We start from the raw sequence: 18,341 nt of genomic DNA on the forward strand, positions 1-18,341 counted from the left end.
GGTAAGCAGGAGGAGGGGAAGAAGCAAAAAGAGAAAGAGGGTGGAACATCAGATAAAACGTATACTCAGAAGGCCCACAAGAAGTTTAAAAATACAGGGTAAATTTCAGGATTATCAAAAGGGTTGAAGGATTTACTATCCAGAGCTTATCCATGTGTAGCCTGTGGAATAAGTGACCATGTGAAGGGGGAGCACAGATGTAACAGTAAGACCTTTGGATTCCACTCTGTGAATCTTGCATGTTCCCATCAAGAGGAAGAGATTATCACAGGGATGTCATGCATGGACTCTAGAGCTCTGAATGCTGCTACCAAGGCGTATGCTCACCCTCTACCAAGAACTGATGTGTTTGTAGACAAGTTAGGTGCCTCCATGTAACTTAACACTTTTGATCTCACTACCGGGTTTTGCAAAAGACCCCTGACTGAAAATACCAAGGAGAATACAGCATTTTCAACACCTGAAGGACTTTTTGGGATGCATAATGCACCTGCCACATACCATAGGTTGTTGGCCAACCATGTTTTGAATGGGTTGGATGCATTCTGCATTACATATCTTGATGATATAGCAGTCTTCTGCCCCAGTTGGGAAGAACATGTTAGACATCTGGATATTGTGTTGCAGGCTCTTCAGTAGGCCCACCAGACCATAAAGACTTCCAAGTGCGGGATTGGTCAGGTGCCAGTGGTCTACCTTGGGCAAGAAGTTGGTGGGGCAAGATTCAACCCTCTTCTCAGTTAAGTTCAGCCTATGCAAAACTGGGCAAACCCCACTACCCATACCAAAGTGGGAGCTTTCCCAGGCCTCACTGGGTATTGCGAGAACATTATGACAGACTATGGCAATATAGCTGCCCCTCTGACTGCCCTCACTGCTCCAAAGGAACCTAAGAATGTTTTTTTGTCTGAGGAGTGTGAGAAGGCCTTCTAAGGTCTGAAGGATTCCATTTGTCAGGCCTCTGTTCTCAGGGCACCTGACTACTAGAGCCCTCACAAACAAGTGAGCAAGTGCTGCCTGGCGTCTTGGTGGCGAACGCTGTTTCTTCTGTTTTCCAAGGATTTGCAGTGTGAATTATTTTTCCACACCCACCAACTAACGAGGACTATAAAAACTGGTCTTGCACACTAATGTGCTGCGCTTACATGCAAGTGAGCATCAAGTGTCGCCTGGCAGTTTTGCGGCGAACATTGTTTCTTCTGTTTTACAAGGATTTGCAGTGTGAATTGCTTGCCCACACTCAGCAACTAACGAGGACTATACAATCCGGTTTTGTGTACTCATGCGCGCACGCTCACAAGCAAGTGAGTAGTGGTTTGGCGGTTTGGTGGGTGAGAAGGTAAAGATAGTGAGGTTCGAATTATGTATGCAGTTTGCTATCTGCGCCAATAACGCTGATACTAACTTATAGCAGTTTGATTTTCTGCTCTTCTACGTTCAGTCTTGTGCACGTGCATTCTTGGGGCTGTGTGTTTCAATACAGACAGAAAGCTTCTCCTGTTTTGGTCAGTTTATTTCTGTCCGCTAAAGAAAGCAGCGTTGGTTGTGCAAATAGCACTGCATTTATCAAGAAAATGTTTTAAAGTATGTTTCATCCCCTCCACTCTTCTGCTGAACAATTACGCTTATGATTAGCTGCAGGAGTACATCACAGCGAGCAATAATTAAGCTGCCCCGCAGTCTTGTTTAAATAATGAAGCATTGTGCGGCAGACAGCATCATTGGAAGAAATGAAGGCACGTTGTGCGTGAGTTGTTGAGCTTTTGAACCATTTGTTTCCTCAATCACTTTCCCACTTGAACTTACAAGGTCGCTCGCAGGGGGTGACTGCTGGGCTGTGTCCTGTTGATCCCCTTTATACAGCGTTCATCGAACCAATTAAAATGGATTGTGGTGCTGGCGGGCAACTTGTTTGGAGAGCTGCAAATTGAGAGGCCGATTGATGGGTTGTGGATGTGGATCGTTCCACTGCTTTTTTTATGTATAATTTAAGAAGTTGACAAGTGGTAACCAAAGGATTGCGTAGGAGCAAACCCAGAGTCAGTCGCATTCCAAAAAACAAAAACGGAATGGAGCAAACATCCATATCATCGTCCAAAGGCACTGCACAGACCAATGACGGGGAGGTGCTAGGAGACCCAGAACATGCAATTCAAGACTTGGTATCCCAGCAAAACGTGCACAATCGCGGGTCTCCTGATATTCAGGTGGGGGAGGAGTCCGTGTGTTTTGTATTAGTAATCTGCAAAATGGACAGAATTCAGCACTTATGGTTATTACTGCACCGACAAAGCAGTTATTTAAAGAATTCCTAACATCAAGGCAATACTTCTGTGCATCGGAGAAAACCTCTACACTGAAATCGGGGGTCTTGGGACATTCACCTATAATCAGACAGAGACTAGCTCCACCCCATTGGGTCAGCTAACACGTTTGAAGGCAAAAGATAAAACACCAGTGGGGGAGCGGTCACATGAATACGCTCCTGGTTAGTCTGGGTCCATGAACAAGAAAAATCAGATGAATATTAATGCTTTTTTTCAGAAATTCGTGCTCGCCCCAAAATGGACAAGGTTAGGATTCTGCAGGATGTTGAGCAACATCAATGTATTAGTAACAGAAGCATTCTTGAGATGGTGTCCCACATGGAGGTGATGAGAGATCGGGTGGTCAGTGCTCCCCTGGCAGTAGCTGGCGGGTTCAGTATCTCGAAGGTAGCAATAGACATCATAGAAGCGATTATTTAGGAAGAAAACATGAATCCTGAGGAAATCCTTCAATACTCACTGAACATCCAACATATCATTTATCTCTAAGTTCAATATCAGCACCCATTCTAGACTTACCACAAAGTCCCCAAAATCCCAATGATCCATTGAGAGAGGTGGATGAGCAAGTTAAATTAACAGCACCCTCTATTTCAGCTATTAATACAGTATCACATGTCTCTATATGAAAATATAAAGATCAAACAGTCCGCAAGAATATTGCAACTGCGTGAGTTGAAAATAGCTCTGCTAGATTTGAAGGAATCACAGGATTTAAAGAGCAAAGTGGCATTGGCGAATCAAAATAACATTGCAGTTCCTTGAATGGTTTGAATGACAGATTTGGAGAAATATCAAAGAATATGGTGTCGATCTTAGGCCAGGAGCATAATTTGGTACAGCCCAGACCCTCACTCAGAGGTCTGGGAAAGAAAGTTGGAACATGGCCATCATTCTATTATCGAGGGGACTGAGGTTAAAGAATCAATAACTCCTTAACCTTCTCAAGCACAAGCAGATTCAGCAGTCGAAGAGCATACATCCACCCTCGTTGCTGCTGTATTGGTCAGACAAGAGTTAAGCACAGAGGTTGGAGATAATCAAGCTCAATCTAGTATGTGTCTATCTGAACGGTCTACAATGCCGAAGAAAACGAATGGTAAAATCAAAAAGAGATGAAAGAAACAGTGGGAAAATTCTAGAAAAGTTTTGAGAAATCTACAATTGCCAGAAGATGTATCTAATTGTGAAGGGCAGATTCAAGTGAATTTGATGTGTAAATAAAGATGTGAAGAAGTGGGACAGGTTTTGGAAATCCCTTTTACTAGTAACACTTCTACTGGTCTGGGGTCATGGTTCCGTGACCCCACTCACATAGGGCAAAAGTGAAAGCCTGTCTTGAAAGTGCATTACTTTGGTTACCTAAGTTCCCTTGGAGAATTTGTTGAGCTACTGAAACCCATGGTTCAAGCAGCTCCACCAGTTTCACTCGTGTTTCATCTCTATTTGGTAGGGATTAGTCTGCTGCATTCCCTCTCCCTTGAAATAACATTTAAGCCTGGGTTGCTTCTAATAAAACCCTTTCTAAGTGAATGATACATGCATATGTGGTCTAGGCTGTATAGAATATAAAATGCACTTTTTGTGATGCTGCCCAATGTATCCATCTATCTGCAGCAGAAGATGGATACCTACACTACATATGATAAGGGTCTGTCAGTGCTGACCTGCTTTGATGTCTTAGCCATGTGCAATACTCTAGTAGTGTGATGGTCTGCGTAAAAAGTATTTAAAAATGCTTTTAAAATAATGGACAGTTTCCAAAATGGCACATATTGTTGTAACGATTATGGATTAGAAAATGACAATTTTGATCATTGAACTATTAAACAGCTAGTATGTGTTTGTTTATTGAGGTGTCATGTCTTTATTATACACGTGCTATGTATGCATTTTTTTTAAAAATATATTTTTATTAGGAGTGCTCGATAAACAGTTGAACAACAATCTTTCCACTCACAAGGTGAGGTACAAACACGATCAGAAGAGTTTTACAGTTTTGTTTTTCAAAGTAAAGAGACAGGAGAATGAGAGAAAAAAAATCCCTCCCTCTCTCCTCCCTTCCTTTCCCCCATGACTCCAGGCTAGTGCCAACTAGTAAGTATGTACGAAAAGTTGCTGATTTTCTGGTGGTGGAGTGGTGCCAGGCTGTCAGTATATCTCTCTCCCTCTCTCAGTTTGCTTTTGTCTCTAGTTTAGAATGTCAAATTGTTTGCCGAGGTCTGGTGGTGTTTGAGGCAGTGCGCTGGTATGTTCTGTGTTTGTGGCGGGGTGTCTGTTTAGTTCTGTTGGGATCCGCCCGGCGGGGGGGTTGGGCATGCGGTTGTGCCATTTGATTCCCCGTATTCGAGCAAGGGGAGCCATTGCATGTCTATGTGCGTGTGAGTTTCCATGAGGGCTGCTGTCAGACTCTCCATGTCATATATGCCTTTCGCCTTGCCTAGCCAGTCTTTCTTTGAGGGCAGAGTCGCTCCTTTCCATTTTATGGTCATGCAGACACACGCTGCTAGGAGCAAGTTTCTGGGCATGTTGGGGAGAACTAGATATTGCTCTAATGATATGTGTATTGCTCCTTTTAAAAATATCCATTTGTTTCCAAGATGAAGCTACTCTGACTGACTAACTAACTTACTGACTAACTGACTTGTCTCCACCCCAGCCTCCATCTGCACCATTCCACACACAGTTGAGATGTTGCTTCCCCATGTCTCTGCAGCCTCACACTGAGGCTAGACATGTTCTGCACCCTGCCATCCATATGTAGTGCATGGCCATATGGGCTTGAATGGTCCGCGGCATGTGTCAGAGCCTCTACATTGGCACAATGAGAACTTCATCTAGCTAAAGTACCAATCCCTGCATTTATGCGTGTATAGATGACAAGTACATGCATGTTCACATATGAGGTCAACAATATGTAGGAAACCATACCTTGGGCAAAGAATATTTCGGAAGCTTCATCTGTGAAAATCCTTCCTTTTTATATGACACGTAGTAGTGTGGCCTCCCACCTGACGTCAGCTGAAAGACAGAATAGGATGTTTTCTATTTCAATAGACATTCTAGAGACAGAGATTGTAAAACAATTTGGCGTGCATGAAAAGAAAGGTGCTTATTAAAAATGAATGGCTTCAATGGAATGCTGAATGAACGATTTTGATGAAGGCAGTGACAAGCAGGGGTCAATTCCTAAAAAGTAAAGTGGGGGGCCTCATCAACAAACGCAATGGGATGTGACATCGCCAGAAATAAGCATATCAAATTGAACAGGACGAATGTCATTTGCCTTTCATAAAATGAACACACACACACAAAACCAAGACAGGATATTTTCTTCGAATAGTGTTTTCGAAAACATTAAAAAGTGTGCATGTTTTAAACTCCTAGAACCAATACAAGTGTTTTTTCCTGGGACTTGCAGTACCAAAATTGGATATTTTACCTGTTGTGGTTAGTTATTTTTCATCAGGTTATTTAATGAAGTGGTGAAGTGTACGGCCTATAAACCTGATAAATGTGGCTTGATCTCCGAGGTCGGCTTTAAATCATAAATTCAAACAAGACATCCAATGTTTCTCTTTTAGCTGGGGGGGGGGGAGGACTGAGTCCACCCTCTGAGAATAAAGAGGGTGGAGCCCGTCCTCTCACGTGTACCCTCGATTTGAGCCCTGGTGACAAGGCCATGGTACTGTAAATATACCTCAAAGTACTGGAATGTAGTCACAAAAAGCTTGGGTTATAAGCCCCAATTGTGATAAGACACAGCAGCAGCAATGTGCAAGCAGCACTCCAGCCCCTACCCCCCAAGTGATGCAATGCCGGCCCGATCTCGTGGTAGGTGCTGATTAGGGATCATTGTTGACTATTACAAGCCTGACCTCTCCTGCCTTTGGTTTTGAGCGAATGGGAAAGAGATAGGAGATTAGTGCTATCTGCCATATTCGGAATAGTCGCGTTATGTCACAAGCAACCGCGATATTCGGAGAGTGGATCTTGCAGCTGTTTTTCAACCTGCTTAGCATCAATTATGGGGTACTTTTTTGTACACAAAAAAAAAGGTTTCTAACCTTCAAGGGTGTTGTAACATCTCATATGCGTAGGAAAAGCAGCAGCACATCAGTGATAAAGAGGGCACAGGTCAAGGTACAGCCGGGCCCATGATGCTCACATCACTTATGCCAATGAAGGAGCATTCTATCGGATGAAAGCAATTTCATATGTAACTAAATAGCCCCATAATTGAATAAAACTCATCATCAGCCTCCAGTTGTCCCTCTGCATTCCTAGTGCTGTAATCGTACATTGGAAGTCTGCCATTGCAAATACATAGCAGTGGTTTCAGAGGACAACCTATTGCCCACTACCTCCTCCATGGATTGCTCTGCCCCTTCAGAATCATGCATGAATGTCAGTGCTTATGAAGTGACCATGAGGCAATACTTCCTTTTTCACAATCAAACAAGGTGGCATCCCTTCTGAGTGTGGCAGCATTTGTTTGTTGTCATTACCACATTAAAAAACAAATGTTAGTAGGAAAACAGCTTAACTCTGTTCCTGTTATTGAAGAAGTGAATATCCGTAGTGTAACAACGTGTGCAAACTCCTGGCACAGAAGAGGGCTGTTTCACTTAGTTTTTAGAAGTTGCAAAAAGCAGAGCAAGTGTCTAGCTGGTTCCATATTAGCAAGAGAATGATTGGTGCCTCAATGAACAAAACCCGAAAAGGATAGGTTCCAGTGTGTCTATGCAAACCTTATACAATTCACAGACAAGGCACTCTATACTGGCCCTTAGAGTAGTAGCTTTTGTAGTTGTCTCAAATCAATGAGCATTTCAGGTAGACCTGGAAAGTGGATTGAGAGCAAAAGGTATTAGAGTTCAGTATCAGAGCATACAGTTATGGATGCATATAAGCCTTTGAAGAAGCCAGTATAAAACGTCTAAGTTCTCGTTGGATCTAGTTGTTCCTTCACTATTTCACATATTCCTGTGTTATTGCATTATCTTTTCAGTAATCATGCTGGGGGGCCACTAGATCTATCAAGATATGTCGACACTACTACAGTTCTATTCAAGTAGGAGATCTTGGTTTCTGCAGTGACATTGTTTTGTTTCAAATAGTCTTCATTATTCTCCAATGCAACTGATCTGCCATCAACTCATATCATATGTGTATGTGTGTGCATTTCCCTCTGCAGCACGATTATTCTATTGTGGATATCCTACAAGATCCCAGATTTCTTGTACAGGCATGCACTTCTTATATAAGCTTGTTGACCCCAAAGTAATGCATTGTTAGGCACCAAACTATCATAATACTCGAAGATGACTCCTAAATATATTTCTTAAAAACAACGTGCAATTTTGAGTGTGACTTAGATCACCATCTAGTGGTGGAGGGGGATGTGGATGGGAAATTAAAGAATAAACATTTGAATCTAGGACAATCATTCTTGCATCCAGGAAATATCCCTTTGGGATAGGAGGATATTATCACTATGGACTGATAAGTCTTGTGGTTATTCTTTGATATCTAAATGAGAAAATCTCCATGCATCCAATCTCTCTCTATATTACTGGGCCTGTGGTAGCGGCCCTGTAGTTATGATTAAGTTGCTCAACTCATAGAAAGAGCACTCTTTGGGTGGCTTATAACTTTGCCCCCCCACTCCCACAGACAAATCCTCACCAGGGAGGGCAAAGTTATACTGGGGTCCTCACATTTGTGTGTAAATCCTCATAAACACAATGAAAAAAATAAATGTGCTCATGCCTATAGCCCAAACCTCTGGACAGATTTTCACCAAATTTGTGCCAGGATTGGCAGCTTGGTCCCAAAAGCGGGCTTCTGTAAATTAGTTTTAAATTCAGTCATATTTATTTTTAAACGTCTAAAAAGTAGGTAAAATAAATTAGTGATATCTGGGTCTGGTCCATGGACTTAGTTCCCTATTCGGTCTGCTGACAACCCCCTGGACCAATCAGGGTCAGGCGTTATGTCCGAGGACATTTGACGCACACACTGATTGGATGGTGAAAAGCGTGAGGTGCGTCATATTTTTAGAACGGCTGCCAGTGTCTGCAGATAGTGCAGTGGGGAAAAAGTCTGGAAAACAGTTGGTGGTCGCAGGAGTAGCTGGAAAGTGTGCGGGGAGGAATAGAGATGATATGGAGCTGTTTTTAAAGGTTAAAAACGGGTTCGCAGATGCCGCTGAGTCCATGGTCAATTTTAGTGGACATTGGGCTGGCTCATCTGTTTTCCTCACTAACCGCCCTTCCCAGCTGCAACTGGGCTGTTTGTACAACACCACCTCACTGTGTATCTGCAGATAACCCTAGGGTTGTATACTATCTCTGTGGCAACTCCATATCTATTTTCTCCTTCTGGCTCACCTGATGTCTGTCTTCTTTTCACATTTCCAGCATTATGTTAATGACACACAGCTTTCTTTAAACTTCCTTGAACTAATTTGTTGTCCTTGATTTTTACCCCTGATTGTCTGGCCGGCATTAAGGCAATGTGTGTGACTACCAATCTCTGTCTCAATGCAGTAAGATGAGCTCTTTCTTATTATGATACCTGTACCCTGTTTTTATCCTACCCTGTGTCTGCTGTCTTTGTCCCATCTACGCTTACCATTCTGTGAGGCCAAATATTTTGGGGTTATTTTTAAGAGTTTTCTCTCTTTTACTCTTTACATTTTGGAGCTTGCAAAGAAAGATTGGCTTCCTTGCAGGCATTGCACTGTTCCTTACCTTCCTCCAGAAGCTCAATGTCTGTAGAGCCCCATTACTCTGTAGGCTGGACTACTGCAGCAGCCTCTTCCTCAACCTTCCCATGTGTTGTCTATACCCCCTTTGGCTAATCTAGAATGGGGCTGCAAGACCTATCCTTGGCCTGAAGCCCACGGATGGTATTTCTGCAGCCCAAACATGTGTACTTTGGCTCAAGCTAATTGCAAGACTCTAATATGTCAAACCTACTGCTTTTTTGAAACAGAGAGCGGGAGGCATGCTTCTTTCTTTGGCCCATGCCTCTCTTTCGAAAAGTCTTCCTGCTCTTTTTATACTTGAGCTGCACTTCCTTAAATTCTGAAAACTATGATATTGTGTTCCAGTTTTACTTAATCCCTTCCCTGCTAACTCATATCACTGCCACTGACGCTTGGTCCCTCATAAACCTCAGAGGTTCCAGGCTCTATATGTAGTCAACACCAGTCCATTACTCCTGTAAAGGATTTCAATTGGGCACACACCCAGGTCTCGCCTAGCATGTAGTGCACAATGAAATACTTATTATATGTATCTATAAATTCAATATTCTGAATGATATACCACTCATATCACATTTGTCTCAAAATACCCCAGGTCACAATGGACCAGGAATCAGGCTAGTTTGTAAAGGTACATACGTATTTATTTATTTAATATTCAAATCACACTTACATGTTAGTATATGGGGCAGCAATCACCAAGCAGTGACAATACAATTTAAAAATAAGTAAAGTAATTGAATTCACATATAGTAATGCAGAATAGAAAACACAGGAGAAAGAACAGTTTTGGGTTGTGACAGATAGCGTTTAGGTTAATATTTCCCCCTGAAAAGTTCTAAAGGTACAATTGAGCAATCCTACACAGATGTCAGTAATCAACAGGTATTCAGGAATGAAAGACAATGTCTAGAGTTTAAATGCAATCTTCCCTCCCCAAACAAGAGAGAAAACTGTTTTTGGAAATTGACACTTTTAAAATTACAGGTACAAATGGCTTTGTGACACAATGCAAAAGGGTTCAAAAATGCTTCGATGGAGAAAAAATCTAAGGAAATGAACACTAAACAGGTCCTAACACACATGTTCTACAATATAAACAGCAGTACACACTTTAGATCAGGATGGGATTGAAGAAACACTTTGAATGGGAAAAAAACATGTGCAGACTTTTGAAAACGACAAATTTGCGGGGAAATTTCACTACACAATTTTGATCAAAATGGGTAAAATACACTGTTGTAATACGATGCAGTGTTTGTTTGTAGAGGTAGCTAAGGGTCTTAGGTATCAGCGAGAATTGAAACTACGTTTCTATCTAAGAAATTGAAGGAATTATGGAGGATTTAGTGAGAGATGTTTTTGCAAGATAGGCGCGAAAATGAAAATAGAAATTCAGTTTTAAAAATGACAGATTGGTTTTATTACACTATATTAATGGCTATGAAAAAGAGAATGGGACCCAGGAATCTCCACAGTTATGTGGCCAGCGTAACCCTTCACGTGGTGGATACTCTATTTCTTTCTGGGATTTACTTTAGTTACTCAAAATCACTAATAACTTATGGTTTTCTAACAGAAATGAGAACAATCAGTGCAAGAATGGTTCTGACAAGACTATGGTTCTAAAGTTAAAGATGGGATGGGATGAGATAGGGATAAGACAATGCAAATATAACATGGGTTACTGTTCTTCCAATTGAAACTTACAGTCCCTTGTGATTAAAATTGGACTGTCAGGTTTACGGTCATTCAATTGGGTAAGGTCTACAGGCAGCAGGGCACTTCTGGCGGGATTGGATCAGCAGTGGGGTTCTGGTCAATTTTGGACGGCACCTCAGACTAGATTTGGGTGGGCCCTTCTGGTCACTGGACACGATAGATAGCAAGATGCAAGTTTCAGAAGGCAAGCCTTAATGGTAGCAAGCCAGGCTGAATCAGAATTAAATCCCCTCAAGTTTGGGATGGGTGAAATTAGGTCTAGCTAGAAAAAGTTCAGCAATGCTAATGTCTGGATTCTGCAAGGTATTTTGGAGTCAGCTGCAAGGTGAAGAGTTCTGGATAGAATGAAGAATTTCAGAACAAAACACAGTGCGGTAGTCTGGATGTGTTCTGGAAGCAGTCTGTTCAGGAAGCAGTGTGTCCTGTGTGGTAAAGTATGTATATTTATGCTACCAAGTGACATCACACATTTCTATGGTGTGGGCAGAATTCCAAAACACACCCACATGGCTGTGAGTGGCCATAGGCACTTGCCTTGTCCTGGTTGATAGTCAGAACAGAGCTGTCATCTTTATGATGGGATTTGGGAACTCCCACATTGATTCTGACCAAAACTTAACTTTTGCACAAATGTACATTTCTAAAATGATGTCCCCTAATAACATCAGACACATACATTGTATATTTAATGGGCTATGTTCACATTCAGTCCCCATCTCTGTGAGAACTGTCTTTGTCATTCTATACAATTTTATCAATTTTAATCATAACAGTTTAGACTACTAATTTCTAATTCAGTACATATCTAGGTGATTATTACTGGAGCATGTATATACAATCTTAGACTTGCAGCATTCATAGTGTTGCTACAATTTGGGTTTTCCTGTAACTTTGAATCCTGAGATGATACAGAGTCCATTAATGTCTTCAAAGCCAGGGCTTACAATTAGGTTAACATCTACTAATTTATAGATGTGTCCTCCTTCATGTTGCACAGTTAAAGAGTTTCAAACTTAACCACAAATAAAGATGTAAACACCAAAAAGTTCCAGCAGGTATTTTCTTTTCCTTTGTAACTCCCCTTCACAGGCAACAGCTGTCCCAGTCCTTTGATCAGGGAGGTGTGTTCTCTTCCTGGAGAGGGAAGCTCTCCTGTAGACATCACTATGCAACTTGCCATTGTTCTTGGCTCAGCCACAGACGAAAGTCTGATGAGTCCATTGTGCTCCTTGTTGTCAATATGCGGAAAACATTAAGGCTTCCTGTAGCAAGGGATTGTCAATTTGAAAGTGTCAATATTTCCCAGGCTAGCACTGTCAGGTCAAAATTAAGTATTTACTTAAGTCCAATAGTGAGTTGCTTTAAATTAATTTACAGTCTTTTCATTTCACACATATAAAAATAAGAACAGTTTACAAGGGATTTGACAATTTAAAAGAAATAAGCCCTTCACAACATGCTTTAAATAGGCACATTTTGCAATTTCTTCAGGAAAAAGAAACACTTTTAAACTGCGTTTGACATCTAATTTTCTCATGGAGCTTTCACTCAGTGAGACCTTCTCTGAGCCACCTGGAGAATCTTTGATTTCAGCACACTTTTCATTTCAATAGCTCACTGGGAAAATGACGGAAATTAGCACCAAAACAGCACTTTGAAGGTTGCAATTGATTAGGAAAACTGTATGTTAAAGGCATTTTCGGATTTTAGGCCAATTCTGTGGCCTTGCTTCATGAAACAGGTGACAGCACCCACTGGCATTCAGTGAGTCCTGTTTTTACACCATCTTGGACTTTGTGTGGCAGGGTGTGCAGCCTTTTATGATTTGTGAACCATGTGCAGTTTTGCAGATTGGGCACGCATGGGGTTTAGAACATCCATTTTTGACAGTTTCATTTCCCCCATTGGCAAAGGGGTGTAGTGGGGCGTGCACTGGCATGGTTTAAAATATTCCACACATCCCCCCCACCCGACTTCAGCGTGACGTCCAGTCATGGGGGAGTCGGGTCCACGGGATTTTTTTTTTTTTCTCCGGTCCATGTGAAGAAATCCGGTTGCTTCTCCCATCAGCGATGGATGTGATCCGCTCCCATCGCTGGTTCTGGTTGGAAGTGTGGAGCGACACTCCGGAATTTTTGTTTTTTTTCCTCCCGGTCCCCAAGGAGGTGAGCCTTGGTGATTAGGAGGATTTATTTCCAATACTAAAAACAGAACATCGCACGGTTATGGAAATGTTCCCTTCTACTGTTCCCCGAGGGACTTCAGCAGTGGGACAGATGCATGCATTTAATAACAATTGACAACATTCCCCACATATATTAAATGATACTTTAATAATTTTTCAGATTTCTGGATTTGCCCCCTCTGAGGTACCGGTGGGCTCTTCTATTTGCCGCAAAGTATGCCTGGGATGGTAACTCTTTAGCTGGTTTATGTGGACCCACTTGGCTGCCCCTTCTGTCAAATTTCTTACCATAGCGCTACGCTGACTGGGAGGCTTCCTTTAGGATTGCCGGGACCCTGAGATTTACTCTCCAGTTGGGACCGGGCTTGGCAATAACTGGGTCCCAAATTAATTTCGAGTTGGTTGAGGAGGTGACTGCCCATAAGAAAGGCAGAAGGAACACCTCACACGACCCAATAACTATGCACTATGCTTTTCTCATCTCTAGAGATTTTGATTATGCCACTGCTAATCAGAAGTTCATTGGAACAGGGAGTTTCCAAGGGGCTCAACTGTGGGCAGGGTCTGGACTTTTGGGAGTTTCCTGAACAATACTTTGCTGATGAAGCTTTTTTCACTATTAAAGTCAACTTGGGCGAGGACATGCTCCTTCCCGTCATTTAACTGAATCGGGAGGAAGAGCTGCTTGCTCTTTTCCACAATGCCAGCTAAGTGTTGTGCTGGTTTGATATCAATTTTGGCTATGGAATGGGGATGTTCTGATTGAGAATGAGCATAAAATTTCAAAGTATATGCTTCAGGTGTGGAATGCCACTTGCCACTGGAAGGGAGGTTGATTTGCAGAAATGGAGAGGAGTTCCCATCACCAGTTTGATGTCCCAAAGCTATGATGGTAACGTCAGGTATGTCATTGTTTTGAAGGTAGAACTTAATTTGGTCCGGTTTTTGTTCAACCACGTGGCATGTGCCATTTAGACTAACATGGTTGACACTTTGTTTTAATTTGATTGGCCTGTGAGTCTGGGTCCAGAGTAGGAGAAAGCCCGCACCACGACTAGGACCGGGTGCTTCATTTTGTGTTACCCAATTTTAATTTAATTTTAATTTCCAGCTCTGCAGACCCCTCAACAGGAATTTCCTTCCCGTCAAAGTTCTGGGGCTGTCCAGGATGAGGAGTGAGAGGGATTTGGTATATCTCCCCCCTTCTTGAATTTAGCTGCTCAAATATCCTCTTTGAAGCAAAGTTGCTTGGGATCCAGTGTCCACCAGTGCTGGAATTGTGCATTGCCCTTGGACTTGGATTTAGGCATAGAATCTACCTTCCTTCTCCTCCAATGGGCAAAGATAATCGGTGTTCTTGATAAGCTGCATGGTCAATTGACTTATTTCTGACTCTGACACCAGGGTAGTTGGGTCAAGAGACGGTGTTGGAGTTGGGGAATCTGGCAATAATTTTGATACAATGCTATTTGAGGAGTCTTGGGCTTCCCTTGTTCTGGTTCTGGGCTGCCCCCCCTTTCTGGAGGCATTCAAAAGATGTGGTTGGTGAGGTTTGGGGTTCCTCTTGTACTGGTTCTGGGCTGCCCCCCCTTCTAGGAGGCAGTCCCCAGAATGAAGTTGAGTGGTTTGGGAATCTGAGCAGGAAATTTCACACTCAATGATACAAGGAGTCTCGGGCTCTTCCTTTTCGGATTCGGGGCTGTCCCCTCCTTTTTGGAGACAGTCCCCAGCATGGCTTTGGGGAGCTAGGGAATCTTCTTTTCAGAATAGGTTTGGGCATGATTCTGTGTGGGAGCTTGGGGATCTGTAAGAAAAATATGGCAGTTGGATATCGGTTCTGATTTTGGGCCTCCCACCCCCCTTTTGGAGGCAGTCCCCAGAATATGTTTGGGCAATGTAGCTTTCTGGCTGATCATTCTGGGGTTCAATGATGGACAGTCCTAACTCAGTCCCCACATTCACCCAGTCTTAATAAGGGTCTCTCTGGACCCAAATTTCTTTGGGAGAAGTTCCCCCATCCCTGAAGGAGAAGATCCTTTTCCCAGAGTCCTCTGGGGAACCATCTCCTTCAAGTTGGAAGACACTAACCTCCTCCACAAAATTGGTCTTTTCAGGCCCTTTATTTCTCCTACCCGCCCTCTGTTCCATAGGTTCCAAACTTTCAGGGGCAGGAGGTTTTGGTTCTGGTTCCTGGGTTTCCAGGGGCTTTTCACAAGTGAGGAAGGAAGCTTCCTCTAAGGCTTTACACCCCCCATTCCCCTGTGCCTCCTGCCTTGGAACCGTTTGGATTATTGGGGTTCTCTCCCCGTCATTGCTCTGGAGTACCAGACACTTGATATGAGGGGTTATGGGCCGCTATGGTCATCTGAGGGTTCTGCTGAGCCCTCAACATGCGACCCAGATCCTGTGGCAAGTTCTGGACCTGGCACTCCAGTTGGGACACCGATTCTGGCTGGTACAGGGGTCTCTGGTCCATCCTAGGTGGATCATGGGAAGGGTAACTGTCCCTTCTCCCATAATACCCTTGGTTGGGATAGTTCTGGTAACCCTCCACACTTGGCTTCACCTCTGCTGGGTTTGGGCTGTCTGGGCTCAGGAAAGTGGGGAAAGAAAGGAGGGTAGTTTTGGGTGTTGAAGTTTGGCGGGTACCGGGCAAAGAAGCTCAACCCTTCATTTGGGGGGTTACTGCCTTCCTGGCGGAAATTATGAGGGAAGTTTCCTGGGTTGGTAGCTATCTGGTTGGATCCCCCGTTGGGCTGGGAGAGGCCACACATACTCCAGGATGGGTTTGGTGCCCTTGCAACAGGGATTAATATAATCAGGGGAGTTAGGGGTCCCATTTGTGGGATTACCTCCTTCACTACCTGTTTGGGTTTGGCCAGAGGGCCTTCTGGTTCTTTGGTTAGCAGATGGATTCTGTACAGGAATATTTTTAGACCCCCTCCCCATCTCCAGATCTGACATGGGGGCAACTTTCACCTCTGCCACCTTAGCAGCAACAGGGGTTTTGGCTGGTTTGGGGTTTTTATTTGTATTTTTATTCTCTACTGGTTTCTGCACTTCATAAATTCAAGTCGCCTGTTCACTGACCCAATCTAGTAATCTCTTCTCGTGAAAGTCCCTCACCAGCTGGGTCATGATGTATTTAGGGAGTGCATGAAATAATGTATTAATGAACTCTCTACTGTCTGTGCGCACCCTCCTGGTGCTCTGCGCAAACGCACATTTTAGTTCTTGCACAAATTCTTGTCAGGCCTGGTCTTCCCCACAATGCAGATTGTAGGCCGCCTTGCGGGCCTCTTGGGGGTTCCTATGTACAGAAAAATGTTTTAAGATGGCCGCCCTATAGATGGACCATCTTGGGTAATTTTGATCCTCCCGCCCCGCAAAGAAGCTGGAGTATTCAGGGGAAAATGTCCACTTGACATATTGAATGCAACTCTGGCTATCTTTCTGGTGGAAAGTATCCATCATTTGCTCATATAACTGAAGGTGCTCCCAGACTGAATACTTGGCATTTTTGTGATAGGATGTTATGACACTCCTACTGGCAATGATATGTTTCAGGGGATCTTTTAGTAGATCCCTCCAAATTGTGTTGGCCTTTTTAGCCTTAGTCACCCGAGTCCGCTCATCCTCTGACTCAGAGGCACTGCCACAGGAGATGGCTATCTGATCCTCTAGGCTCTCCCTGATTCTGCGAGCTTGAAAATGGCTGGCAGAATGTGGGGGCCTAGTTTCATGATGCCCGTGGTGCTCAGAACAGTCTCCTGACTCTCCCTTGCTGCCAGGATTGGCTGAGTAACCCCCCACAGAACTAGCTGGGAAGAGGTCTTTACGATACTCTTTGGGGGCCTGCTTTCCTGGAGTTCCCCACCAAATTTGACAGACTGATCCTTTGGTAGGCTGTATTTTTGTGGATACAAGTTCCTGATTCACCCCTCACTGGAGGTTTCCTGATCAGAGAGCCTAGCCCTAACATTTGGGAATCTGTACAGAGAAACCAGCCCATACATTTCTGGGAGGCGCTGATCTGTCAGTCCCATGTTGCCAATTCTACTGAAGTTTGCCCTCCCCATGGCCCATGGTTTATATGAGCCAGTGGACATGAAGGCGGCAGAGTCCATGGTACTGAAGGGGTTAGAGTCCCTGATTGCAGGGGTCCTGATGTTATGCTCAGTGGTTTCTCTGTCCCTTCTTACCTTTTGTCTTTCAGTCCCTACTCCCTGATGGCATGCCAAAATCTGACTCTTTTCCTCCTCTCTTAAGGCCTTACTGGTCTCAATGATTTGCTCTTGCATGCCTATCTGTTTGTGGAGCCTGTCATTCTTTTCAGAGAGAGCCTCATTGTCTCTCTGTTCTTCCTGCCTGGATTGGAAATACTGGGCCAATTGTTGCTGCAGGAGACTCACCTCCTGAGTTTTTCATTATTGGTCTGAGTGTTCTTTTCCAGAGCATCCTCCACCCGCCTGGTGTGCTCAAGTAGCTGCTCATGTTCGGCTTTAGCTTCACTAAGCTCCTAAGGGCTTTCCTCTAACTTAGTTTTTAATTGGCTGACTTCCTGGCTTAAGGCATCCCTCTCCTGACTTAGAGTGCCCCTGTGTTCAGCCAGGTCGTCCCTCTGTTTCTTAAATGCACTAGATTTCTGGTGCTCCTCATCAAATTCAGCTTGGGATTCTAGATCTTTAATAATATTTGTTTGTTTTCCTCTTTTAATTTGTCTGTAAAGTCTTGTAGGATAACTACCTGTTCTGAGCAGACTGTGTTAAAAGTGAATTGCTGCTCCAGCTTCTGTTGACTCTGTTGTAAAGAGTCAACCCTTTCCTGACACTCATCTTGCAGTGTCTCTAATTTGGTATTATGCTCTGCCTTCTATTGTTTTAAGAGAGCCAGATCTTACTTTAATTTGGTAATATACTGCCTAGCCTCTGATGCTTGGCTCTTCTGTAGCCTTTGCCCTGCAGAGTCTAGCTCAGTTTGGATTTTCTGTAGTGTTTCCCCTTGCTTCTTTGCCAGAACTATGTTTTCTGCATGCTTTTCCAGTATTATTTCTAGGTAGGCCGCTATTTTGGCAATTTTACACTGCTCCTCTTTTAATTTTGGGGCCATGTACAGTTCACTGAGTGCTTGGTTAAATAGGCCCTTGTCCTGCCATTTATCTAGGTCTATGGCAGTGACCTGTTCTTTTATTTCTTGTAGCCAGATCCGCTCATTCTGTCCTGGCCACCCAACCATGACAAACAGTTTGTGCAGGGGCTGTTCCCTAGCAATATTAATCTCTACTGGGATCGGAATTTTGGAAATATCAATTTCCTTACAACTTATTTCAGTATTT

General features: G+C 43.4%; 1 protein-coding gene across 5 annotated transcripts in view; it reads right to left on the bottom strand.

Moving 5' to 3' along the window:
• The window catches only part of LOC138473193 (VPS10 domain-containing receptor SorCS1-like), a 3,088,785-nt gene that overhangs the window by 918,599 nt on the left and 2,151,845 nt on the right, over positions 1–18,341 (bottom strand). For all 5 annotated transcript variants that reach the window (XM_069611754.1, XM_069611755.1, XM_069611758.1 and 2 more), the window contains exon 8: positions 5,259–5,348. In XM_069611754.1, coding sequence (XP_069467855.1) covers positions 5,259–5,348 — 90 coding nt within the window. The remainder of the gene's footprint in view (positions 1–5,258; positions 5,349–18,341) is intronic.

The sequence above is a fragment of the Ambystoma mexicanum genome, chromosome 8 (genome assembly GCF_040938575.1).
Source record: "Ambystoma mexicanum isolate Mex_15411 chromosome 8, UKY_AmexF1_1, whole genome shotgun sequence".
NCBI lineage: Eukaryota > Metazoa > Chordata > Amphibia > Caudata > Ambystomatidae > Ambystoma > Ambystoma mexicanum.